General features: G+C 34.6%; 3 protein-coding genes across 10 annotated transcripts in view; 2 read left to right on the forward strand and 1 right to left on the reverse strand.

Annotated features, from left to right (window-relative positions):
* The window catches only part of by (focal adhesion protein tensin), a 554,755-nt gene extending 543,137 nt beyond the window's left edge, over positions 1 to 11,618 (forward strand). For all 8 annotated transcript variants that reach the window (XM_089651274.1, XM_089651276.1, XM_089651275.1 and 5 more), the window contains 7 exons: positions 2,610 to 2,813; positions 3,706 to 3,834; positions 4,014 to 4,137; positions 5,455 to 5,645; positions 7,109 to 7,281; positions 7,596 to 8,214; positions 8,503 to 11,618. In XM_089651274.1, the coding sequence (XP_089507400.1) occupies positions 2,610 to 2,813; positions 3,706 to 3,834; positions 4,014 to 4,137; positions 5,455 to 5,645; positions 7,109 to 7,281; positions 7,596 to 8,214; positions 8,503 to 8,659 (1,597 nt within the window). In that variant the 3' untranslated portion in view covers positions 8,660 to 11,618. The remainder of the gene's footprint in view (positions 1 to 2,609; positions 2,814 to 3,705; positions 3,835 to 4,013; positions 4,138 to 5,454; positions 5,646 to 7,108; positions 7,282 to 7,595; positions 8,215 to 8,502) is intronic.
* Positions 11,619 to 12,675: 1,057 nt separating this feature from the next.
* On the reverse strand, positions 12,676 to 13,020 carry Dsk (Drosulfakinin). The gene has a single exon (XM_089631165.1). It carries the CDS (start codon positions 13,018 to 13,020, stop codon positions 12,676 to 12,678), a length of 345 nt encoding a protein of 114 aa, XP_089487291.1.
* Positions 13,021 to 13,660: 640 nt separating this feature from the next.
* Positions 13,661 to 22,113, forward strand: LOC149424103 (uncharacterized). Its single transcript, XM_089631034.1, has 6 exons — positions 13,661 to 13,809; positions 17,199 to 17,385; positions 18,766 to 18,960; positions 20,013 to 20,185; positions 21,327 to 21,493; positions 22,064 to 22,113. Exons 2-6 carry the CDS (start codon positions 17,215 to 17,217, stop codon positions 22,111 to 22,113), a joined length of 756 nt encoding a protein of 251 aa, XP_089487160.1. The 5' UTR covers positions 13,661 to 13,809; positions 17,199 to 17,214.
* Positions 22,114 to 26,802: the final 4,689 nt, after the last annotated feature.

Here is a 26,802-nt window from a genome sequence, read left to right on the forward strand (position 1 = left end):
GATCGATGATGGTCCGAACCTGTTTTGTACCTACACTGAGGCCAATTGGTGACATAAATGAGGTGTTTACTGGAAAAACGTTTTCCATAATTTACTATTGTGAACCTTGACTTACTTTACATAAAAGCGTATCTAATAAACATTATTTATTTATCATCTCGACATGACATATATCTTCATAATAATAATATCCCGACATGAAAATGCAAACGTTATTGTAACGAATACAATAAATAAATCACCAGCTTTGCACCATAGGTAGGTACGTTTTCTATGTAAACAAATTTACATAGAAAGGCGAACTTAAAAAACATTGGAGTGAAGTAGTTTTCAAATAACGGGACCCTGAACAAAATATCTTTGTTTAGAGCTTAAAACTAAAACCATTGGCCTTTGTCCAACAATGTATTGTATTATAAACAACGCGTTTTTGCTGGGATCTGACTGGCTTGAATTGCATATTTATCCTCGGTGGGTAAAATTATACCAACATTAAAAAAATCTTTTTAATGTTGGGTAACCTAACCTAACGATATTAAGAAATTTTAAATCACTGCATTAATTTTTAAGTTTAGGTACCTACCCAATAAATAAAAGAATAATATTATTAATGTCGTTGGTTTTGACATAATAATTATGGAGGGAAAACAGATACGTATTTGGGATGGAAAACAGTATCGAAATGGTGGGTTTATAAATAGATTTGGAACAAGTTACCTAGAGTGTAAGTATGTAGATATAAATGTATCAATCTAAAATCGACCAATTGCATCACGATAATGATCGGTCGAACAGCGTAATGCCTAGGGAACAAACTGGTAGGTTTTGTCTAAATCGTTGGTTGTATAGAACACAAATCAAATTAAGTAATTATTTTAATTTGTAAGTAGATAAGTAAGTAGCATTACGAAAACAACGTGCCTTATTCGCATGACAATAGATCGGCTTATCTAGGCTTTAGTCCGTAAAGTTGTTTGGACACAACGCTACCTTAACAGGGTCGTAACTTGTTTCATAATCAGACCTTTTATCCATTTTCTAACGTAGTGTACTTTTACATACATGATCGGCAATTTGAAAGTTGTCTTTTAGGATTCAGCAAAACGGTCACAGGCCATAGCACCTCGAGGTATGAGAGCAGTCGTAAATATTATTTTTGAAGGTGTGATTGAGAACGAGTCGAAAGTTAGCTAGTGAAGGATTTCCATGAATAACTTTAATATCATTATTTTTCTTCCGTTCTAATGTAGTTTTTATTGCCGATTTGAATGGAATTATCGTTTAACGCTAAAAAAACACTTATCATTAATCTTTTGGTCGATTAAAATTCCTGAAAATTTGGCAAGTTCTTCTTTATCGTTGGTTAGATTTGCTAATTAATAGTTATTATTAGTAAGCAGATAAATTTGTTAGATATGCCAGTTTGCCATCATCTAATTAAACACTTATTTCCCAAATGTTTTACGTCTTATACTTATTTATGTTATGAGTGTAAAAGTCTATATAATGTTGACGTTGTTTTCACCGTTTCTTTTTGCACTGACTCGGTGTCATTGATTGTTGCAAGTAAAGGGCCACACAGACAAAGCTGAGCCGTTACTGTGTGTGGGAGACCGTACCTTTATCGACCTCGGCCTCGGCGACACTATAATATAATATTACCAATATTGCAGACTATGTATGGTAGTCCAGCTGCTGTCGACCACTCTTTCAAATGCCAAATCCTTATTTCAAAGTAACTACCTGAGCCCTACGACCTCACTCCTCCCCCTCTCGCAAAATTATCATAAATTGTGTTGAATTTATTGCGTTAGGTGTCAAAAAATCATGATATTTGCATGTTTTCGGTGGCAAGCAGATCTTTTTGATACCTTTCAGTAGGATTTTTAGTGTTTAATCTACCGGGAGCCAAAGGGGGCAGGCGCTCCTGGTGGCACATTTGGGAAGTGTCAAAATATACCTAAGTATATTTAAAAACATGCTAGAAGGCTAAAAAAATTTCCCCCTCCCCCTCAAATAAATCCTCGTTTCATCACTGGATGGCAGTTGATATATAAAAATAAGTACCTCGTAGTACAAGCGATAAACTGGTGAATCTAAATTACATAAATTTGGAGTCGATTTTACAGAATTTAAAATTGAATGTAAATCGAAGTGGGAATTTTTGGGTTAGGTTTCCCTAGTTAGAAGTCATGTCGAAGCGTGGACCCGGCTCTATAAGCTTTCTTACCAATCAGTTGCCGAAATAAAATGTTTTTTTTTTAAATAAAATAAGATTGAAAAAAGGGTTATTTTACGTTCTGTTACGTAGATTAACCATTGTTACATATTTACTACGAGTTTCCGGACACCGTGTACACATACATTTCGCTGTATTTAAGAAAATGTAAATTCAACTATTTCATTTACCTACAAACAGCGATCACACTTCATCAATAAGACGTTTGACTTTTGGGATTATTTAGTTGTATTGCGCTTCCGTCTTCTTCATCAACTTGTTTATTCTTTCCAATAGTCTAATTTTCTGTTCATATGTATTATTTAATGTTATTTGTATCGTAAAAAAAACATTACATTTTTACTCATTCACCAATTCTCCCTTATTCCAGTGTGGACCTCCCAATCAGTCGTGAGTACGGTACCACACCCCGCAGCCGTCCCGAGCCCCTTCCCGCCCTCACCAACGGAGACGGAGATGGTCTCACCTGGCTACAGCGCCAGCAGATGCGTCTGCGGGCACACAAGGACGTGAGGATGCGAGCCAACCGCCTTATGGAGCGGCCGCTGCCCACCAGGACTTCTGCCAGCCACAGGTATCGTATTTATTTATACACGCGTCGGAATAGTTAGGCATCCACAATGGGCTACCAACTAGACAAAAGTCTTCAGCGTGGCCAAGATATTTTCCTATCTGAGAACTCGAACTGGAGAAACTCATGGTTACTGGCAAAATGAAAGGCAGAAGAAGCTGAGGAAAATCAGCAATGTGTTGAAGTGATCAAATATCACAGGAGTCCGCAACTGTCCATTCACCGTTAAACTGCAAGGAGTAAAGGATCCTTGTTCGCCAGGGAATTGGAGTGTGGGTCACTATCCTCAGGAAAGAGGCAAAAAAGAAGAAGAAAAATCACACTAATTAATTTCATTGGCTCTCTTTTGGTTGAGATGATTTGTTCCTCTGTTTTATGTCTCACAAAGCTTCTTTTTTGATACTGTATAAAGTCAGGGGAATTATATCGCCACCTGATTAGCCAATTTTGCTTTGAGGGTTAAGGACAGGGCTGTGGGAAGGGATTTGTTAATGTGGGTCTTGAAGAGATCTAGATATCTATAAATTATGAATGGGTGTTCTCTATTAGTGAGACTTTAATCTTTTCAATCCTCCCAAAATGTAACTCTCGCGTTAATAATTTATATGTCGGTAGTATGACTCTCGATTTGGCCAATCTGCCAATGGTTGATTAAAAATTTGTTCAATATCCCTGTATGTTTGAAATTGGGATTTCCATAGTTCTATCAGACTGCTATTGTTAAATTTTCTTATTATTTTATTCTTATATTGTTGATTCTCATTATGCTATGTCCATTTTGGTTAAGACCTGTAACATGCATTGTTCCCTCCCTCCTACCATGTCCCATTTTGTTGTGTAATCTCTTATTTAAATAAGCAAGCATTATTCTCACAGTGTGCCTTGTATCTTACAGATTTGATGGATATACAAGTGACACAACAGCCTTCGCTGACGACGACGATGACTTCAGTGTTCCCCTGCATATACAGACCATCAATAGCCGCAATCGGACCAGCCCCACAGAACCACTCTTACCTAGCAGGTAAGATCTTTAAACCTATTTTTCTTTTACTTTCTCTCCCCTTGCTTTAAATATCCTTTCTTCTTACTTTCATCTTCATTAGATTTGTGAAAGCACACAGTTTACACTCTTTGCATAGGGGGTAATAAAGGATCCTGATTTGTGTATAACTGTCTAATAATTTCTCTGTTTGTTTCCAGGACATCATCTCGCAAGTTCATGAGCGTGGAGAGGAGAGTGTTGAGAGAAAGAAGCATCTCCCCTGGGCACGATATGCTGGACTCCCCACGAGACATTGCCTTGTTCTCACAAAATGGAACTATGGTAAGTTTTATATTATTGATCGAAGGTTTAAAAGTTTCTTAATGATATCATTTAGGGGTATATTGCGTATCACGAATAAGATCTGAAATAATGCTGGAAAGCTGATTTAGTAAGCAATGAACAAGATTAAGTAAGCTATTGCTAAAATTGTTCTATAAAATCAATTTTAATAACATTCTAGTTTTGAAGCATTGCAAACATCATGTGGCTAAGAAAATTGACTATGCAAATACCATAGTATAATGTTCAAGGTGGGAGCACTGACAAGTGAATATTCCAATTAATTCCAACCTTGTCACTTAGTTCAATGTCAGATTTATTTATCTCTGTGTAGGTCTGAATTAAATCTAAAGATAGCATTCGGAGATAAATATTTATACATAAATAGGCACTTTGAAGATTAGAGTCTGTCCAGTTGACCAGTGATGAATCTGTGGCTGAACTGCCCCTAAAATTTTGCAACACAAACTCCACAAATAAATTAAACTTTCCGAGAGATTATATATCTTCTTAAACATTCAAACGATTTTTGGCATAAATGGCAAGTTTGCAAAACGTCTTGAACGATCGCTTGCCATAATGTGCCAAATTTAAATAGAACCTAAAAATATATTATAAACAGCAAAATCTAGTTGTAAGCAGTTCATATGTTTCTATATTAATATTTCAAGGAATGATATTAATTAAAGGAATGGTGTCATTTCCTTTATAAAGAACCTAACTACTTTACTGAAAAGCTTATATTATGCTATTTTATTATTATCACGGAGCTAGTTCATAGGGTGGAATTTGACCTCCTCCACAAGTATTCTTCACTGACTCCGGTTTCTAGATTGTCTCCATTCCTCAGATTTTCCTATTCTGCTCCAATCTTCTTCTGCACATTCAGTCCACCTGTTCTTCGGTCTGAGTCACCAGCACTGGAAAACCCATTGTTCCTGAGTAATGATTTTTATTGTCCTGCTGTTCATACTTTACTGAAAAGAAAATCGTTTAAAATTTATATATCTTCATTAATCAGATCAGCCAATCATCTTGAGTCGATAGACATGAAACACAAATCGACTAGAGTTATACCGCTGTTACGTAAAAGCCTTTTTAGGGGTATGTATAAATAAATAAATAATAATATGAAACTGAACTAGCTCAATAAATAATAACACAACCCTACTTCTTTCGCATAAATGTACGCGGAAAAGAAAGTAAGGTTAACAGAGAGTTCAGCAGTAAGTCCATAAATAAATAAAGTTTTTTTAGGTTAGAAAGTCTGTAGTAACCCATTTATAATTTATAATTTTTGTTTCTTTGTGTTTTTAGACCAGAGAAGAGTCGCTGTCATCCTGGCGCAGCGAGTCGGTGTCCGGTTGGGAGGGCACGGGTGACGGGGACGACAGCCGAGGGGCGACCCCTGCCTTTCCCACCACCCCGCGCACACCCTACCCCCCTTCCGCCACGCCCCCGCCCCTGGGACACTCGCGCCTCCCGCCGCGCAGTCCTTTAACTCAGCGGTCAGCACTATTTACATTCATATATATAAAAAAGGCTGCCAATTTATCAATTTTGAAACTAAAGACATGAGTCGTAGGTAGATAAACCCACTCTTCACTAGAAGTTCAAATTGAGTGCAACTTAATCTACTTGGCCTATCATGCATTAAAAAAAATAATATCTAATTTTAATTTTTTATTTTTTAATGATAAATTAATGTTTATAAGACAAGTTTTTATGCATAGCATAAATGATAACAAATAATTATAATAGTTTATCATTAAAAAATAAATATTTGACAAGTCAAAATATTTCACCAATAAATGAAGATATTATATGTATCAACGCCATCTAGTGAGAAATTTAGCACTAACAAAGAAATTCCTACAAAAATACAGTTGGTTGTTTACAGGTGGATAAAATATAATAAGCAGTAATTGTTGATTGAGGTACTAGTACATATTGAATCATTTGGCGGGTTGGAAATAACCCGACATAGCTCAGTGGTTTCAGAGCACCTGACCGGACATTAGAAGGCATGGGTTCAATTCCCGTTGGCGGCATTTATTTTTACTCGGGAGATATTTTCAATTTGTATTCATATTTCTTTCGACTAATTATTGCTTATAATTATTTAATTTTAACTTGGTTTGAGTCACAAACAAAACTATTTCTTTTTTGTGTAAAAAACAATATTAATCTGGGTGACCAGGTTTCACTACACATCACAAAGTATTTGCTTTATATTAAAATATAGAAATATTTCTTTTTAAATTTATTATTGGTAAAAATAAATCGGTTTTATGATAAAACACTGAAAAAATAATAGATTATTTTAGGTATTAGAAATGATATTTACTTAAGTAAATTTGTACTTGTATTTTTGTTTATTTTTTAAACATTTATGTAACTTTAATTATATTTTTACATAATTCTAATTATTTACTATACAGGGTGTCCGGGGGTAAAGTCCGCTAATTTCGGGAGGTGATCTACATGATGGTAAAAGTAAAAAAGATAAATATGTAACTCTTTTCGAAATTCCAATGTTTATTTTCCCATACAAAAATATTTTTCCATAGAAGAATATTTATTTTCCCATATAAACCTTCTTGCCTAAAACTACCTTAAAACCTTTGAATTTCGAAAAGTTATTTATCATTTTTACTTGCACTATCATGTAGAATAACCTCTCCCCCTGATGTAAGCGCACCATACCCCTGGACACGCGGAAAAATATACGGCAGGTTAACAAGGTTTTTGAAATTACTGATGAATATTGCCACCCGTTTCTGAACAGACATCGTCTAGTGAGGAGGGCAGCGTATATGCTTATTATGCATCTTCATCATATTTAACTGAATAAATGCTCGGTTGCTGGCAATGTAATGAAAAACACTAATCATAATGATCAAAGCAACAAAAATCACTTCAATACTTAAAGGAAATAAATTGAGACATGCCGTTTGTTTTGTGTTTATAGGAAGGACTTTTCAACACTAGTGGGCAGGAGTCCCCCCTCTCCGCTAATGCAGTCCTCTCCCTCCCCCACCACCCCGGTATCCCCTGAGCTTTTGGACGTGTCGGCAGATCACGTCAAGTTCGTGCGCGACACCTCCAAGTTCTGGTACAAACCGCACATCTCCAGGGATGAAGGTAACGACACATATCATGTCTAAAATGTTCATACAATTAACTCAGTTGCTTACGCTAGTCAAAACTGGGAATCGCTTGGAAACTGTAATATTTCTAGAAAAGACCGTCAAGAGAATAGAAGACATGAAATTTGACAGATGAAGTCGGAGACTTCTCAGGAAGAAATGGCTCTCACGTTTGTTATCCTGTTTCTTTGATAACTTGGCTCTTATCACTTGAAGGTCTACCGACTTCTGGTCTATGAATATCACAGAATATCTATGAGACAATGTGGAAAGCAGTTTTACTTTACTCAAACTTATGTTTTGTTTCAGCAATTGCATTGCTGCAAAACCAAGAAGTTGGCGCATTCATCATCCGCGACTCCAACTCTTTCCCTAACGCTTTTGGCCTGGCCCTAAAAGTGTACGCCCCGCCCGGCGGCCCCGCGCAACCTGGGGACCTGGTGCGCCACTTCCTCATCGAGCCCACCTCTAAGGGAGTCCGGCTCAAGGGCTGCGCAGATGAACCTGTCTTCTCATCTCTCTCCGCTTTAGTCTACCAGCATTCTGTCACACCTCTAGCACTACCGGCTAAGCTAAAGCTGCCAGGATCAGATCCTGCTCCCCCGATACCGGAAGGCGCTGCGAGAGAACTCCTTGCAGCGGGAGCAGCTTGCTCCGTCCTCTACATCGGAGGACTTGGTTGCGAAGCTCTCACAGGCCCTGAGGCTATTGCCCGAACCGTATCGAAGCTATTTCCTCAAAGGCCAGAGTTGAAACCTGCGATGGTGCATTTCAAAGTAACGGTTCAAGGCATCACGCTAACTGATTCAGCGAGACGATTGTTCTTCAGAAGACATTACCCCAAGACATCGGTGTCGTACTGTGGATTGGATCCCGGAGATAAGAGGTGGAGTCATACAACTGATGCTAATGGAATTCCTAGCTCTAAGTAAGTACCTATCACATCATATTTTAACCACTACTTTAACTATAACATGGATGAAACCACCTGGTATTATAGATTCAAGATCAGCACTTGTACCTATCACATTCAAAATAAATAAATAAAGCTAGGTTAGGTGAGATTAGTTTACTTAGGGATGAGTTAAGTTAGGTTAGGTTGATGAATTTTTATAACTTAACGAAAAAAAATTCTAATTGGTTCCAGATCCGTGAAAGTACCGAAATCGTATAATCCTATCCTTGAAACTAATCAATTCTTGTCTTGTCCCAACAGTAGAATCTTCGGCTTCGTCGCCCGGAAGGCGGGCAGCACCACAGACAACGAGTGCCACATCTTCGCTGAGCTCGAACCCCAGCAGCCGGCGCCGGCCATCGTGAACTTCGTCTCCAAGGTCATGCTGGGCCAGTCCTCCGCCAACCACATCATCTGACACAAGAGGCCGCCCTAGCTGATGCTGCTGGCACGCCCGCCACGGGGCGCCAGGAAGATTCCAACCATCAAGTTCAAATAAATACTATAATGACACAAATCAATAATGACAATGCGATTTGAGGTTAGAATTCCTACCACAACTTTTAAAGTCTTATGTCGTGTTATTTTTATAGCTTATGAAATTTCTGTGGCAAAGCAATTTTTTGCAGCTGTCAATGTTGTCTCAATTATGATCTGTGCAGCTTTTAAATGTCCATACCATATCCATACTGTCAACAAATAAACAATGCCATATTGTTTGTTCTATATTTGTCAAATTGTGCATTAATGACGGGTTGTTTCGGAGAATTTGAAAAATTCATCAAATTTCAACATTCACTTTTGGGTTCCGTGAAAGTCCTATTCAAGTTCTGTTATTATATGATTATAGGCTATTTGCTTCAAAACTGAAATAATAACAGAACTTGAAAAAATGTTTCACAGAACTTGAACATTAACTTTGAATTTTGAAGAATTGTTAAAATTATCCGAAAAAACCCGTCCTGTGAAAAAATATTTTTGGAAAAATAGCGTTGAAATTCGGATGTAGTGGGGTAACTAAGATTTTCGATAAAACTATCAAAAATAAAATGGTTACATTCTTCATTGCTGTGAACTGCAGTTCCATATTGGAATCATTTCAAAACCCGGGAGAAACTGATAAATTCAAACATGAACAAGTAAAGGCGAAAAATAAACCATCATTTGAAAAAGATTTCCCTTTCAGTCATCGTTTTCCTGTTCGAGAAGCATTGAACACTAATAAAATTTAAATTTTCCAATGTTTTGACTTTGTAAGTTTGTGAAAAGGCAACATAACCTCAAATACGTGAACCAAATGAAGATCTACCGAAACAATTCTTCTTTAAAATATCTTACTTCATAGTGTGAGGAAATTATCTGCATGCAACACTCGAATAGCTCTTTTGTGCACTTAATTCTATCCATTTTGATACTAAAAATGTCATTTTTCTAGTTGTAAAGTTGGTTCTTCTTGAGCTTGGTGCGCTAAATCTTATATCTAATGAAAAACTTGTCTTTACCAGTGCTAGTGCTTTGGACAATGGTGCAGTTATATTATACACAAACATTACCTTTACTACTTCAATTATGTTTAATTTAATTTATGAGTTTTACAATAGATTATTATGAATGTTGAAATGTTTAATTAAAAATTATATCCTTTCATTTTAAATATATTATTATTTTTCTCCTTGAAAAGTTTGCTATAAAAACTCAATATTTTCAAATACTTTTTTGGTAGCTGATAGTTCTTAAATTCACTTTATGAATAAAATTAATATATATAAAGCTATTAGATTCACACCGAAAACTAAATAACTCTAGTGGAAATTCAATAGATTCAAACACGAAAGCACATTATTATGATAGGTAACTGAATATTGAGTTTTTATTGTAAACTGAAAATCTAAAAACCAGTATAAATCACAATATTTCTAAACTAATTTCAGTTAAACATATAAAGATTGTACGTAGTGTCTTGATCAAAACAATATGACAAATATTTTGGCATGAAATGATACATTCTTTACCGCTTTTTCAGTAAGACGGCTCAAGATTTCAATTAAGAATGAACACCCATTAAAAATTCTTAACAGAAGAAAGCTTATTTTTCACAATTAAGTTATTAATTTACAGAAAAATGCTGGTCTTCGGTATACACAAACCTTTTGCCACAACTTTTCATAGATTTACAAAAGTGTCAAATCTGTCAAGTGTCAAAATATTGCCATCAAGAGAAAAAATATCATGTATTTCTATTTAGTGTTACCTGGATCATCGAAACATTTTCAATTTGTGACTGCAATTTATTTTTCTCGAAGTGTTGTGATTTATATTAGTTTTTGTGTCTTTTAACAATATTTTATATTTTTTGTTTATTGTATGTACGAAATAACTAGTCTTGAGAAAATGATGTTAACAATAGTATTGAAATAAAATGTTTCTATTTCTAAACCCTAGTCGTCTCCTTATGGTAGATATGCAAGGTGTTGATTGTATTACTTCATCGTACAGTCAATTTATTTAATGTTAAATGTTAATTAAAAGTGTAATTCAATGTAAACTAACCTTGTGCCTAGATTAGAAAACTTAAGTAAGTGTAAATTGGTTCAATTAAAATGTATTGCATCTGATTAAAGAATTGAAAGCGAAAATATTTAACATTACCAGTGAATTTCAGTATTTTAATGAATAAAATAAGATTTCTTTTACTGATTGTGGTTTTTGATTATATTTTTTTAAACCAGAAATATTCATAGTTTATTCCATTAAAATTACTAATGTGCATTTATTTCTACTGGAAGTTACTTCTTTTGTACAAATATTTATGTTAGTGAAAAGCTTTCTCAGAGTAATATAAAATATACTTTTAACATATTTTACCAAAAACTGAACATTATTTTATATAAAATATAAATATTATTAATTTGTTTCAATTAATGTCTGAAATGTATCGGTACCTACCTACACGCTACTTTGAAATTTTTGTAAATTAACACCTTTATTGCCAATTATTATTGTAGAGGTTTAGTGTATTTAGGGTTTAGATGTTCATTAGCAGTGGAACATCTAATGTTTTGAAAAGAATGTAGAAAGTAAGGAAATTAATGTTGAGTATATTAATATATAATATTATCTTTGTATGTACTTTAAACTTGTACTATTTTGGTTTGCCTAAAGAAAAAGTGTCCTTAAATTAAACTCACAAACTTAGGCCTAATCCAACTAAGCCTGAACTAAGCGTAGGCGTAACCCACACAACATTAATGATAACATATTAGTGCTTAACAACATAAATGTTTAAGTTGTATTCTACTTACCATATTATACATTTAGTGTATTTATTGATTTGCAATAAATTCTACAATATATTATTTAACAAATATTAAACTAAATGGTGTATTTATTCAGATAACTGATGGTTTTCTGGTGTAACCTTTTTCGCTCCACAAACGTGATATGTGATGAAAATGTCTGGTTGTGAAAACTGAAAAAAAAAAACAACTTTATTACTTTTAAGTAAGGCCAGCCCTGTGCGGGCGCAATTGGAGCAGTGCGCTCCGGGCGCTGAATTGTCAAGGCGCTGATAATATCTAACAGTCCTAAAACATCGGTTTTGACAAGGGGCGTCAAAATTTTATTTATTTTCAGTGATAATAAACATTCAAACTATATTCAGTTGTACTACATCAAAAATCATAGATGTGATATTTTAAAATTTCCAATAAAGTTTTCTAGGACTGTTGACTTTTAATCTCGCAATGAAAGAATATAAAGAGGTCCATAAAAAAAATTTGCCGTTGATCTTTTCTAATGCCAACCTAATTAAAAAAAAAAAAACAGCAATATATTACAGTAAATAATATTTTATTATGTGAGCACAATTTTCGTACAATAAAAATAATTAGGTATTAATAATACAAATAATTACAACTACAATACAAAAAATTATTTACTGATGACATTATTCGCTGCCAAAACACACAGTGATCCCAATATAACTCGGTCACTTATGATATACATTTCTGTATAAATGTAATTCCAGCCACCTGTGGTATGTTTTGGAAGCAAATATTAAAAAAAAATGTTAGGAAATGAAATGCAGCAATAAAAAATGGCAAAAAAAAATTATGTAAAAATTGGTGAAGAGGAATTTTTCTTCCTGTGTTACCCACAATATTTACATGTAACTAGAGAACATAATTTAATTATGCACCTATAAAAAAATTAAATCAGTTCGAACTTTACATAATTATAAAGGAACCAAAATATTCTGAGAAGAAAATGTTATATTGTTTTAAATAATCACTATATCTAAGTAAGATTTTTTCTCAAATGCCTAGTTTTAATTTGAATAAAAGTGCGTTCACTTAAATATTAATCAGGTTAACATTTTATTTTCCATCAGAAGTCAGCGGTCGGTCAAAATCCTCAGTAGGTCACAGTCCGGCATTATTCAACATCTCCCCGGCCGAATCTGAGATGTCCATAGTCGTCAAACTGGTCTTCTCTTTTCCCAAATCGAAGGTGGCCATAGTCATCCATCTGTTTCTTGCTGAGTTCAATGATGTCATCGTCTTCAATCACAAATCTCTCCGGGGGTCCAGGGGACAGTCTGGCGCGGTACCTGACCCTAGGGGCCAGGACTAGTCCTGCTCCCCTTGCTCCAATGCTGTTGCCAACCCCACCCCCTCCATTTCCAGATGGCTGTTGCGCCTCCCTCGCCCTTACTCCCATGGTGTATAATAATGCAATTACCAGCAACACTGAGAATATGCCATGGACACCCATATTCATTGTAGGTTTATTCACCTGTGTAAATCTCTACTTTCAAAAAAATAGTTTTTTTTCTGCTAGTGACAACACTCAGGAAAATAGTATTATTTTTAATTGCATTTTAAAAGCAAGAAATATTTTAAATTATAATTATTTTGAATGTTTAAACTTCTTCTGAAATAACTTCTCAGACCAGTTACCGTCGGAAAGCTATGCTTCTCTGACTTCCTCTGAAAGAAAACGCTCCTTTTATGCAAACGCCCAGGGGAATTGCAAATCCCTAAGGCATTAGTATTCAGAACGAATTCTCCTTTCTGCGCAAATAAGACTTGACAGATATCAAATTATGAACGTTATCATTAAGGTTATTCTTACAGCGTGAATTCTTTAACACGATAACAGTGGATCTCATTTTCTTATAAAGTCAATAAAAAGTCGTTTCGTTTTAGAAAAAAATATTAAAATATTATATACCGAAATTTTTTTACTAGTAGGTAAGCACCTTCCAGTGAAATCTTATCTTCATAGACGTGAATAATTTTGTTATAAGGCAACTACCTACGAGGCCGCAGCAAAAGTAATTCCAAATTTGAATTTAAATTTTCGTCAATATTCAATATCTATGACAATATATTTCATGACTGACGTAGGGTAAGGAATTTGGTTTCCATTGTTGTGAAGTATTTAAAAAAAATCTAATTGAAAGTCGAGGTAGTGATATTGCTTTTACCATCCAAGTTAATTTAATCTATGTATCTTTAAAAACTGAAAATCAGTTTTAAGCATTTTCTTTCGTAGACTCCGAAAAAGGTATTTCTGCTGTCGCATTATTTATACTTTTATATTATTGTGAATTGTAGATAGGTAGTTGAAAAAGGTAATTGGTTATGAATTATTTTCCCATGATATTAATATAATAGGGTGCACAACCATCGATGTCGAACTTGTCGAATTCCGCTGCACGCAAAGGCTCTTTAAGACGATGCACTACGTCGTGTTATATTTTAAATCGATCCGCTATCAATAACACACCTTGATGTGATAAGACTTAAATTCCGGCTTAACACCATCCACCTTTTTGGATTTATGCAAGAAAAAAAACATGGCCAAAAAGTACCTTTTATTTTATTTTGAGGATGTTCAGGCACAAATATTTAAATGTTTTTCAATCATTTTATTAATAACTTAATTTGCCACATTATACAATAAAATCATAACCGAAAATGGGTTCGTAAGAAGGAGATTTTGATAGTATTTTCATAGGCCTTATACATTATTTTTTTCTGTGCTTATAAAAAGATTTATCTAAAAAATGCTCCATCATTTCAAAGGCCAAGATGTATTCCACTTGCAGTATTTAATTAAAGCATCTGAAAAATTTCTAGGCGACCAAATTTTCAAACCAAAAACACATGATTTTGCATTACTACGTAGAGCATCGCCTTAAAAAAACAACACTTGATTTTGGCTTAAATATATAATTGAGATAACTATTTAAGTGGGGGGTTTAAGTAAACATGCACTAAATAGGTTTTTAGGGTTTAGTTTGGGTTATTTTAATAATTAAAGCATATTTCCTAACCTTCAAATTTTATGCATCTTTTACCATTTCCCAACACATAATTAGTTATTTCTTGTAGAAATTATGTTGAAAACAAGTGCTATTTATATTAAAACACACATTAAATTACATTTTTAACTTTGATTAAAATAACAAAGATTTCAACAATTATATTGTGCATAATATTTCTGTTATTTAAAATAAGTTTTATTTGATTAAAAACAAGGATTTTTATTATTATTAGTTACACTAATATGAATCCAACGGGATTCCAATAAGAAAATAATTGTTATCAATATTAATGATTTATTTCACATTAATTTGGCTTTTATTTAGAAATGTTTGTTGGTGCTACACACTTTAAAATAATACGAAAAAAGATTCGAAATAATTTACTCGTGTTTTCGTATTTCATTTGTTGAAGTAATTAATCAATACTTGAGATGTCTGTATTTCTATCACAACACGTTTAAAAATTCTCTTTTGACACAAGTTGGTGAAAATATGAAATTTGTGTCCGGCGTTACTCGGAATGCAGATGTAGCTTTAATTTGAAACAGATAGATGGCAAAGTTTTTTTAGGTACCTACCTACTCATTTTTTAACTTGGGCTAATTTCTTCGGTTTTAGGACCACACAACCCGTAGAATCAATTTGTTCGCTTTCGGAACAGTTCACGTGGTCTTAGAGAAATCTCCTTTTTCGTCATAGTTAGAAATATGAACTAAACGGTGTTAGAAAGAGAAAACACCAAGTTTTATATTCAAATATCGACTAATACAGAATGAATAATTAAAATGTACACATGTATAAAACCAAAGGTTCCGACCGCAGTTTGAGAAAAATTTATGAAAATTTTTGATTTTTTGTATTAATTAATTTTACGTGAAACGACAAAAAAACAGGTGGCAGTAATGTTTCTAATACGTTTGTTTAATAAAAAATGCGTTATTTTTTCGTTATCGGTAATTTTGGGTCAGTGTTTAGACGAAAAAAAATAGGGTGAGCTATTTAAAAAAAAGTTTGATTTCTAAATTGTAATATTTCAATAATTAATGTTTATTTCCAATACTATTGAAAGCGTATTTCATCACATTTCAAAAACAGTTTTTATATTTCGGATACGTTAAGAAATATTTCAAATATTTGGATTTTATTGGGAAACGGAAATACACAAAAAATCTCCGACTCTTTGACAGCATCATTAATAATTAATCATTAATATAACGGTTTCATTAATTATTAATATAACGGTTTAATACATCATTGGTATAACGGTTTAATAAATTATTAATATAACAGTTTAATAAATTATTAATATAACGGTCAATATGCCCCAAATGGGTTAGGTGAACAAACAAACTTACCTAAACCATAATATTACGTAGGTACCTGCCTAAATTGTTCTTTTAGTAGGGAGCGGGGCCGGCCCTGTGCTAAACGTCGCATGGCGCGATTCAATTTTTTTCTCTACCAGTAGACGCCTTGGCAGGTGATCACTGTGATCAATAATATTCGGATGAATAGTATTTTTGTGCAGCGCCGTTTTTGTGAAAAATAATCTCAAGTTAGGTATTATCAGCGCTTTGATAATTCGGCGCCCGGAGCGGACTGCTCCAATTGCGCCGCTAATGGTAGCCATACACGTTAGGGTTTGCATGATGGTTATGCATGTACATGCATAACCATCATGCAAACCCTAGTGTGTATGTAAAAAACTGTACAGTTATCGATGCATGTACATGCAACTTAAGAAATACCAAAATAGATTTTTTTTGCCGCTCGGTTATGTTTGCGCGCATGCATAACCGAGTATGTGTGGCGGCCGCTCATGCTTGCATGCACAGTTCTCAGTCATTCTCAGTTCTCAGTGTCCAATATTCTGTGGTAGTGGATGTAAATCTCAGTTCATTCATCAAATTTATATGAGAGAACTGTTTTCTTTTCAAAAGCCAGTGTTTACACCACTCAGTGCGATCTCTTTTTCTTGTCCTTTTCTTTACAAGTATTAAGCCAAGTACAGCTATCACATCGTCGTCGTCCATTGTTGGCGATACAGTGCACAGCAGATTAGGAAAATGTCCTACAAAACACCGTCACTTAGCTGTAACTACCTTTAACTGGGAGTTTATAGGAAATTGTACATGCAAACCCTAACGTGTATGTGTTTTATTAAACTCGGTTATTCATGATGGTTATGCATGTACAATGTACATGCATAACCATCATGCAAACCCTAACGTGTATGTGTTTTATTAAACTCGGTTATTCATGATGGTTATGCATGTACAATGTACATGCATAACCATCATGCAAACCCTAACGTGTATGTGTTTTATTAAACTCGGTTATTCATGATGGTTATGCATGTACAATGTACATGCATAACCATCATGCAAACCCTAACGTGTATGGCTACCATAAAGGGCCGGCCCTGGGTCTACGTAATAAATTTGGGTTCTTCTTAGCAAACTATTAACTATTATTATAAATAATTTTCGGCAAAAAGTGAGATACAATGTTTTGGCGTTAAGCTATCGATAATGCAATATGCGCACATATCATTTTCCTTCCATGAATGTTTTTAGGGTCGTCAAAATACCTTTTGATTATATTTAATTCGTTCTCATATTATCAGGCCAAAGTTCCCAGCCATGACTAGTCCTCCTTGTTTCGAGGAGATACTGGATGAGCAACTCCAGCAGTCAGTAGAGGGCGGCGCGGGAAGCGTTACCTTGCCCGCGTGGCAAGGGGACCCGGCAGAAAACGTGGCTGCCACGCACGAGCTGCTGCAGCATCTGCTGACAGAACTTCAGAGCAGAAGGGTATTTAACCTTCAATTACTATAATAACAAATGTAACAATACTCTTTTTAATGTGAATTACGCACAAAGGTTCCAATTGCCCCAGCCTAGAAAGGGGAGACTGTGGAGTCCCTAAATGGGGTATAAGGTAATGGGGAGGTGTGTGCTTTTGGTTACCAAACACTCCTAAAGCCACATCAAGCAACTTTCAATTCTGAATGGTGGTCTTTTACCAAGGTCATACTGAAAATGTTTGTTGTATGTTTCTTTGTTGTATGTTACAATTTTTTAATGGAATTCTATTTAAAAAAATCTTATGATATTTTATTATATTGCAGTCGTTTGATTTTTGATATAATCTTCAGCCTACGTTTTCTGAACACATGAGAAGTACAGATACGTTTCTTTTGAATTACTTGTGCCAAATTTAACAATTTTTTTAATTTTAATAATGCGACCGAATATTTTTCTGTATTTTCTGTTTCATATTTTTCGCTTGAGAGTGGTTAAGATTGTATTGAATGATAAATTATCATTTCATTGAAACTTTAAAAAAAGGGGGATGTTGGTTTGTTGGGTTATCTTTGTTTTCCATTAACAGTTGTTAAATAAAGGCACTTTTTCAACTAGTCAACCCCATTTATTATCCAATCAATTCCCATATACAGGGTTTTCCAATGAGAGGTGTTATTTTGATATTCAATCGTAAAAGATCAATGGTCTTGTTGAAAGCAAACTTTGTCAAGATCAATACCATCTAATTCCGGCCATAAAAAATCATTAATCATCTCTCGATAGCGCAATCCATTCACCGTAACTGTTGCTCCAGCCTCATTTTCGAAAAAGTAAGGTCCAATGACTCCGCCGGACCATAAACCGCACCAAACAGTCACACTTTGAGGATAGAGAGGCTTTTCAACAATAATTCTTGGGTTTTCCGAGCCACAGATGCGACAATTTTGCTTGTTGACGAAGCCACCGAGGTGGAAATGGGCCTCATAACTCAAGATGATTTGCATTTGATTCACTCAAGTGAATTTGAATGATTTCAATGCGTTGTTGAAGCGTGTATTGTTCCATTTTTATTAATGGCGTAGTTTTTACTTGTCAAATGTCAAAAAATGACAGCTTCAAAAGTAACATCTACCAAAATAGCGGGCTATTCAAAATAACACCTCTTATTGGAAAATCCTGTATAACAGTAGGATGTCTCGGTCTAAGAAATTGTTCTCGTAAAATCGCAACATGAAATTACTTCCCCATTGCTAAATCAACGGTACCAACGGAGACATCTATTGACAATTTGTTGCATTATTATTGAACACGTCTTCAATATTATTATTTTGTACAGAACTTTACAATTATACGTTGATGATGTTATTAATATACAGTTTATTCCAGAAAGAGTCCTCCATTCTTGAAGCTGGCGCATCCTTCTCCAGTGGTTGGGCGGAGCGCGTGCGCCAGGTCACCCGACACGCCGATCTGGCCGAGGAGGTCGCGCACAAGGCCGCCGCAGCCTCCCGCCGCCTAGCTACCGAGGGCGAGAGCGGCGCCAGGAGGGCGGCCGAGATGTCCCCTAAACTGGAGGCGACGGTAGGCCTTGTCGAACTACAACCAAATTGCACGGAGTATGGATTATCAAAGCGGCGGAGTTAATTAAAGTTATGCGTTTGGTGTTATGTAGACACCACAGACATAGGAATTTGTCTATGGTAGACACAAAGGTGGGAACCATTTGCGATAGTATGGGCGAACGATGTCGATAATGATTCATGTTCCATCTCCCTTGTCTCTGTTATCTATGGTACATTCAGTTTCGCTAGTCGCTGCTAATTTTAGAGTTTGAGGGCGTAAGCAAATACATAGTTTTTAGAAATCAAATACGAACACTAATTTTCCTCCTATTTTGAAATTCAAGCGTGCAAAACTTTATTAAAAATTATAAAATTTCTGCTTTGAGGGGTGGGAAAAGAGGCTGTGAGTCATTTTTTTTTTAGGCTCATGTAAACCGTGACCTTGCTCCTGTTTGTAAGGTCGAGTTTGCAAAATTTCATAAGTCTTAATAAATAAAACTTTAGATTTAAAAAAAAAACACAAATCCACACCGGGACACTCTTCTTTATATTTACAATAAGAAAATAGAATACTATGGAAAACATTTTGCTAACCATTTTCATGAAAATGTAAATAAAAGTTGTATTTTATTGTTTCAAATTATTCGTGCTTAAAAATGTTATCGTTTTGACGCCTTAAAGTCGCAGTTTTTTTTACCGAAGTCAGCCCAGAACTACATTACCCAGGAACCTTATCCATCCAGTTTTGCTTCTCGTCCTAGTCTTAAAACTTATACATACAATACAACAACATAAAGTACCTACTGAGATTTCGCTCAACGCATCTCGGAAGATGCTATATGGGGGATATTTTTGGAGGAACGAGTGAATCTGGGACTTCAAGAGTTTCCCCTCTTCAAGAGGTTGATGAGAGGAAACACAAAACTGGCATATTCCGTCAAGACGGTCCTAAATCGTATTTATTTCGTCGCGATAACTAACGACTAACCCTAAGACGACTTTACGTTTAGGGCACAGCGCTATCATCTCATCTTTTGCGCTTTCCTCTTTAAAACTATTAAATTTTCTCAGCTGCAAGAGAATCAGCTACTGCGGACACGCGTGCGCGAATTAACCTCCGAGCTGGGCGAGCACGCTCGGCGCGAAAGGGACGCGCAAGCCCAGCGTGCCACGCAGGAAGCTTGGAAGAGATCGCTGACCTCCACCGTTGAAGGTGCCAAGGTCATGGTGGCCGATATGATGGAGTAAGTGTGACTTTCACGAATGAATACCACCATGACCTATTATATGATTGCACTGATTGATTAGGTTAGAAATAATGCCACGCATACCGACGGTCGACCGACGACGTAGCACTGACGAGCTGTACCGATGGTCCTCGTACGTGGCGCATGGCAGTAGGTACAGCTCATCATTCATTCACCTTCATACTATCGCAAGCGACCAAAGTACACGTGGTATTATTTCCAACTTTAGGGTGAATTTAACATATTATTTCAATAAGCCTTTTTACCAGTTGATTGTGGTTGCCACCTCATCAATTTTTGAAACATTAGCCCTACGGCTTCTATTTTTGTTTGATATATCACTGGCTTCAACTATATTTCTTACATATCTCATTCCTTATAACATTATCTGACACCGTTCACGTTTTTTTTAACTTTATCTGCATTGGTTCCTTATTTTGTAAAGCAATTCGGTATTTTCACTGTTTTTTTACCATCGAAAAAATACCATACTGTAGGTATTTTTGTTTATTTTTTTCATTCGACGAATAAATTTTAATAAACGACGAATAACAATTTAAACTTTACCATTTTTGATTTGCTCCCAAAGCAATATTTTCGTTTATGTTCATAAATTCAGCGTTATAGACGTAAAACCGGCCAACATCGGTGACAGCCGTCTTACTAGACACCAGCGTTTTCTACGTCATAATTGCTTTGTAGCTAGTTTGAACCGTTTAGGAATGAGCAGTTTTAGATTGTTTTTAAAATCAATGAAAATATTAAATTACACCTTTTTAAACGATGATTAGAATCAGAAAAATAAGATTTAAATATCCAGCACATTTCACGGTATGCTCAGTTTGGGAAAATACCCCTTTGTCGTGGGTTCGTGTTGCTTCAATGTTTTGTGCGTTCCGTCTTTGCTTCATGGCAAGTTCTTACCTTTCCATAAACCATTTTCGTATTTCAAGTTGGGTCTTGTTTCTGGTCTATATATTCAGTAATTACCAGTTGACGTGTGCAGTGTATAGGTGTGTGTGAATATTTATGCGCATTGAACAGTTTATATTATTGATGTGATGCTGCTTTTAAATTTGGGCAGTGATTCTTTCTTTACCAGTAATCTAAAAGCCTATTACTGTTATTTAATATTTAGGAGACAGAAGCGTTCCGAGAGCATGGTAGAACGGCTGGAGAAAGAAATTGAAGCAGAAATAGCCGTCAGAGAAAGACTACTCGAAGAGAGACTGCAATGGGAGGTGAGAGAAAGGGAACTGCAGAACCAACTGAAACAAGCCATTGATCAGACTGCGGAGATGACAGGTAATTGTTATCAGTCATCCACTCATTCATCCACTGATGATCGAAGATCGAAAGCCTCCAAAATAAGTATTCATTAAAAAAAATTGTTATACCACAGATCCGTTCCAATATTTTCAAATGGCAGCTAAATATTTGAGAGATTCTTTATTATTTTATCACTCGACTGAATTCTTCACACAACAATTAGTTCCCAATTTTGAAAATGACACTTAAATTCAAAGTATATCTGAGTTCGTTGAATCGGATTCACCTAAAAAGATTTCATGCAGGACTAATTAACGCACAGCACAGATAACCGAACATGCAACCATAAACTTTGTATTTATTTTTACGTAATCATAAAATCCTAATATTTTCGCATTTCTTCATTATATATTATTAAGACCAATGCAGGTGCAGGAACCTATGTTTTATTAGGAATTTACTAAAAGTTTATCAGGAAACGGCCTGCAGTCCCGTTTTTAACCGTATTACCAATAATTTGAAGAGATACTAGCAATAGTAGCAATACTCATTTTTCTCCATGCAGCATTTTTATTTTTTTATTCCTATGACTTAAATGTTTTACAGCAACCATCAGCGCCCTTTTAGCAAACAAGGCTGACGTGGCCGTGAAATAGACGGAAGATCTCGCCTTCTCACTTGCGATCAACACTATTCTATTGACATTATTTTCTAACTTCTCAATAAGTTTTGTTTTGGTCAGTTACACTTGTAAGTTATAAGTTTTAAACATAATTAATAACCTGATTAAAACCCACATGATATGGAATGCAACTTTTCTTTTCAAAATATTATATAACATTCATGTACCTACATACTTGTCGTAGCACTGTATATTATATTATACTAGGTACTAATTTAATATATTAAAAAGTTTCAATATAAAACCTTCTTTAATTTGTTACGTAGATAGTTTTTTGAAAATACACTTTTTTGTCCATTTGATGGTTTCATTATTTATTTATTAGTGATTGAACGAATTTATTGAATAAATCCGGAGATCTAGCATGGACAATCGATGAAGCCAATACAAGAATGTTAATACGATTTGACAAAGTATGTTGTCTATGGTCAGTTAGCGATATTTGCGAGCACGGTCAGAATAAAGTTGTATAAAAAATAAGATACATATTTTTAAGAATCGGACATTTTTGTCGATAAAAAACCTTAATGTACCTAATGTACTACGCTTTAGTTCAATCAACTTTACAATCATTAGTTGGGGTTCCGCATATAAAACCAACCTTCTCCCAATATTGGTACAGAGTCGTTTAGAGAATAATAATTAAAATCATATTTTAAAAAAACCCAGCGACTACCCAACTAAGCGCTTATTCGAAGAATTTCAAGTACCTTCACTTAAACATTAAAAGTTCAATAGTTCAAATCATTAAAGAAAAAGGCAAGTACCAATTTTCTAGAGTGAAAGATACTCTCAGTATCGCCCTGGTGTAATACCACCATTCAGAATCTAAACGTTGCTTGAAATGGCTTTATATGAAACGATAAAAAAGTGAGATCACATTCATTTAAAATACATTTACCTAATTAAGTATGTGTGTTTTTACGTTATCAGTAATTATAGTTCAATTTTTAGATTAAAAAACTTTCAGTGAGCCATTAAACAAATGTTTTAATTAGTAAAGCGGAAATTCACACAAATTCTAAGACTTTATGACAGCATCTTATATGTGGTCAATATTTCAGAACTTCCAGAGATTTTTTCTAGTGAAATTTCCCTAGCTATCACATCACTGCAATGACATCAATATTTACACCAGTCATGATTCGTCACCACGAAAACTTACTAAAACGTAAACCGAAACACCAATCTCTTTCACTCTTGCTCCGTCACTTAAGTAAAAAGCACGCTTCAACTTGTAAGCCCAATTTTGTCATTAAAGTCATTAAACTATTGGTTTTCGTTATTATTGTATTTAAGAATCAAAGCGAACTGAGATATTGAGAGTGTTTGACTAAGTTTTCGAAGTTTCGTGGTTGACCGGTTGATTTTTTGATTCGTGATTGAGAAGAAAGTTCAATTAAAATCAAATCTGGACTAAAAGGAGGATCAAGCAGAGAAACAAGAAACCACAGCTATAGGTAAGCATATTACAAGTTAATTACCACGGAAGTTTACTTTTACCACACAGTGTTTCTTCTGTTTACATTTGGTAGCCAGATTTGATTAGCCAGGTATAAGCAATTCCTTTTCCTCGTCTCCTTTGGTTGTCGGAAGTCCACTACCTTCTGCTTTACATCCAATTGGGGATATCATCATCCTAAAGTCACGCTGAATTTCTGAGAAATTTGATTCTTTATGTATCGCTTTTGGGAACAACTCATATGGTATCACAGAAATCGTTGTATCTTCCTTATTGTTGTGGTGAAAAATATGATTTAAACGGTGTCAGAAAGAGAAAAAACCACGCTTTATATTAAAATTTAAAAGTATACCACAGACAAATTAAAAAGTGAACCTCTTTGAAACCAAAGGTTCCGACCGCAATTTGAGAAAAAAATATGAAACTTTGTGAATTTTTAATTAATTATTTTTACATGAAACAACAAAAAAGTGAGCTAACGATAACATTTTTTAACTATTTGTCTAATAAAATGAATGTGTTTTTATATATTTTTCGTTATCAGTAGTTTTAGTTACAAAAAACGTAAAGCGGACCATTTTTAAAACTTTTTTATGTTTACATTAAACATTTTAATATAACAACGAATATATATGTTTATTTTTAGTAAAAATAATAATAGAGCGTATTTCAATACCCATCAAAAACAGTTTTTAGTTTTCGGATACGTTCAGAAATACTCCATTTATTTGGATTTTATTGCAAAGCGGAAATACTCCGACCGTGTGACAGAATATGGCTGAGACCTGAGAAGTAAATTGATTAACATAAGTTGTGTCCAATCAGATTTATTTTGCGAAAGTTTATTGGTTTTTGTTCGGTTTTTTTTTCTGGCGAGTAGGCAATGAAACGCCAAATAGTTAGTTACACAGATAGAAATATTGCTTTTGGATACAAAGCGCCCTCGTAAGCAAGAGGTAACTTACTAAGTACCTATATAATGTATTTTTACGGAACGATGTTTGATTTCTGCTTTGTTCTGAACCGAGCTCCTGCGACATCTGTATCTGTAGATGCCAACAGCCGGGGTTAAAAATCACACAAAGAGAGAGTATTGTTTACAGATTACCAATTATTATTGAACAGATATAAATTGTTTCTGACAGAAATTTAATAAAATTTCAATATACCGAATACTAGTTTCCACGTCAGCCTAAACTTTAGGTTCACGATTGACGTTTTCACGAAAATAACTGCGGCAGTGGCTTTAAACACACGCGCCTCAGAGATCTCACTTCTATAGCATTCAGTCTACTTTCATCCTTCCTCTGTCAATTCCATGCCTCACTGCCATACATCAGGGTTGGTGATCCTTTGCGTCGTTGGACAAGAAATTATTATAAAATTATTACAACTGGAAAAATTCAATAATGTTGTCGAAATACAAAAAAAACAGTTTTACTCAATTTTGATTAACTTTATAATGAAGCTTGTTCGGGCATACAATCAATTGTTATTTCCAATAATTATTCCCTACCTTCCAGTCCTTGTTACCTTGTCACCAGGAGACGAGAAGTTCACCAGTACAATTTCTGCAGTATCCAATAGATTTTCGTTCTATACAGGATGTTCAAGGACGTACTTGACTCATTTTAGCCAATAATTCCTGGCATTATTAGAGTTAATTGCAATACGCCGTGGAGTTTTTTTTACGTGCTGGCAGAAAGATGGAACTTTAAGGACACCAGGACCAAAAGTAGGACTTTCATTATTCTGGTGGGATCCTCTCATAGTTGCATTTTTGTCCCCCTTTCGATATTATGTATTTTAGGAAGAAACTCGCGGCCGGAAATATTTCCGGTATATTTCCAAGAGCTATCTAAACAATGCTACTAAACGCATAGATTGGCGGTACTGTGATTAATTCCTATTTATAGTTCTTGCAAACATACGGTAGCGATAACAACTTCCTATTACGTAATTATTCAATATTTGAGCTACAGAAAAAATATGTTATTATTAAAATTTTAAGAAACATTCCAGGGTTATGAATAACCTCACAATGTTTGAATAATTACTCATTTTACCATTATTATAGTGGGTGCGTGTTGTTTGTGCAATTACGGAGGACTTAGCTAGACAGAGAGTTGAACTTCGATGTCTGTGCGTGAACTGGGAACCCATCGCATTTGTAATTTTGGCTATTAATATATCAATAACTTAATTCCGAGGCAGACTGAAATCTCTATTGTTTGGGTATTCATTGTCATTTAGCCCCCTCCAGCGTTTTAGGGTCATATATATTTTGCACTTTGCCAATCAATAATAGAATATGGAATTATTGCTTGGGGAGGAGCAACAAACTCGGCCATCGAATACATAGAAATCGCACAGAAAACAATCTTAAAGTATATACCAAAAAAACATAGACTGACTGATACAGACCAAATATTCAACAGTCGTGACGTTCTAGATATACACCAATTATACGTTAAAACACTACTAAACTACATTATTGACCAAAAAAACAACATACACAAAATATCACTAACAGACCAGTTAGAAAAGCGTACAAAGAAAACAAAAAACTCCGACGGTAAATACAAGCTTTGGACAAAGACACCATCAATATATATAATAGTATTCAACAGTCTAACTCTTGAAAATAAAAGTAAAACAAAAACGACAATATTACCAAAATTTCACAACATAAAATAATAAAACCTACACGTAACAACAAAATCAATATAAAACGCACATCAAAATTCAAAAAAATATTTATTGCACAAAAAGAGTACAAAGGGTATAGCTTATAGGTTACATCCTATTTTTTCCAGCTAACCCAACAAATACACATTATATTACATAACCCAACAATTACATTTAACAAATGCATGTAAGTAAAAAATAAAAAACAGAGGTATTTAATTTATGTAAGGTATTCATTTAAGGTGTAGTGTGTTTATCACTCACAAACACACAACATATAATATAAATATACCGACTTTAACTTTATTTCATTTTATTTAAATTTTATTATACTTTAATTTTAAATATATATTTTTAGTTTAAATTTATCTTAATCTTATGTATTTTTTTTCTTCATCAACATTATATTTATTTTCTTTAAATGTATTATGTATATTTTTTTAATTATACGAGAAATGGTGGCCTCAGTACGGGTAAGCCACCCAGTGAGGCCAACATTACTGGATTTTACTA

Source organism: Hesperophylax consimilis, chromosome 4 (genome assembly GCF_061612785.1).
Source record: "Hesperophylax consimilis isolate HC1 chromosome 4, BYU_Hcon_1.0, whole genome shotgun sequence".
NCBI classification, from domain to species: Eukaryota; Metazoa; Arthropoda; class Insecta; order Trichoptera; family Limnephilidae; genus Hesperophylax; species Hesperophylax consimilis.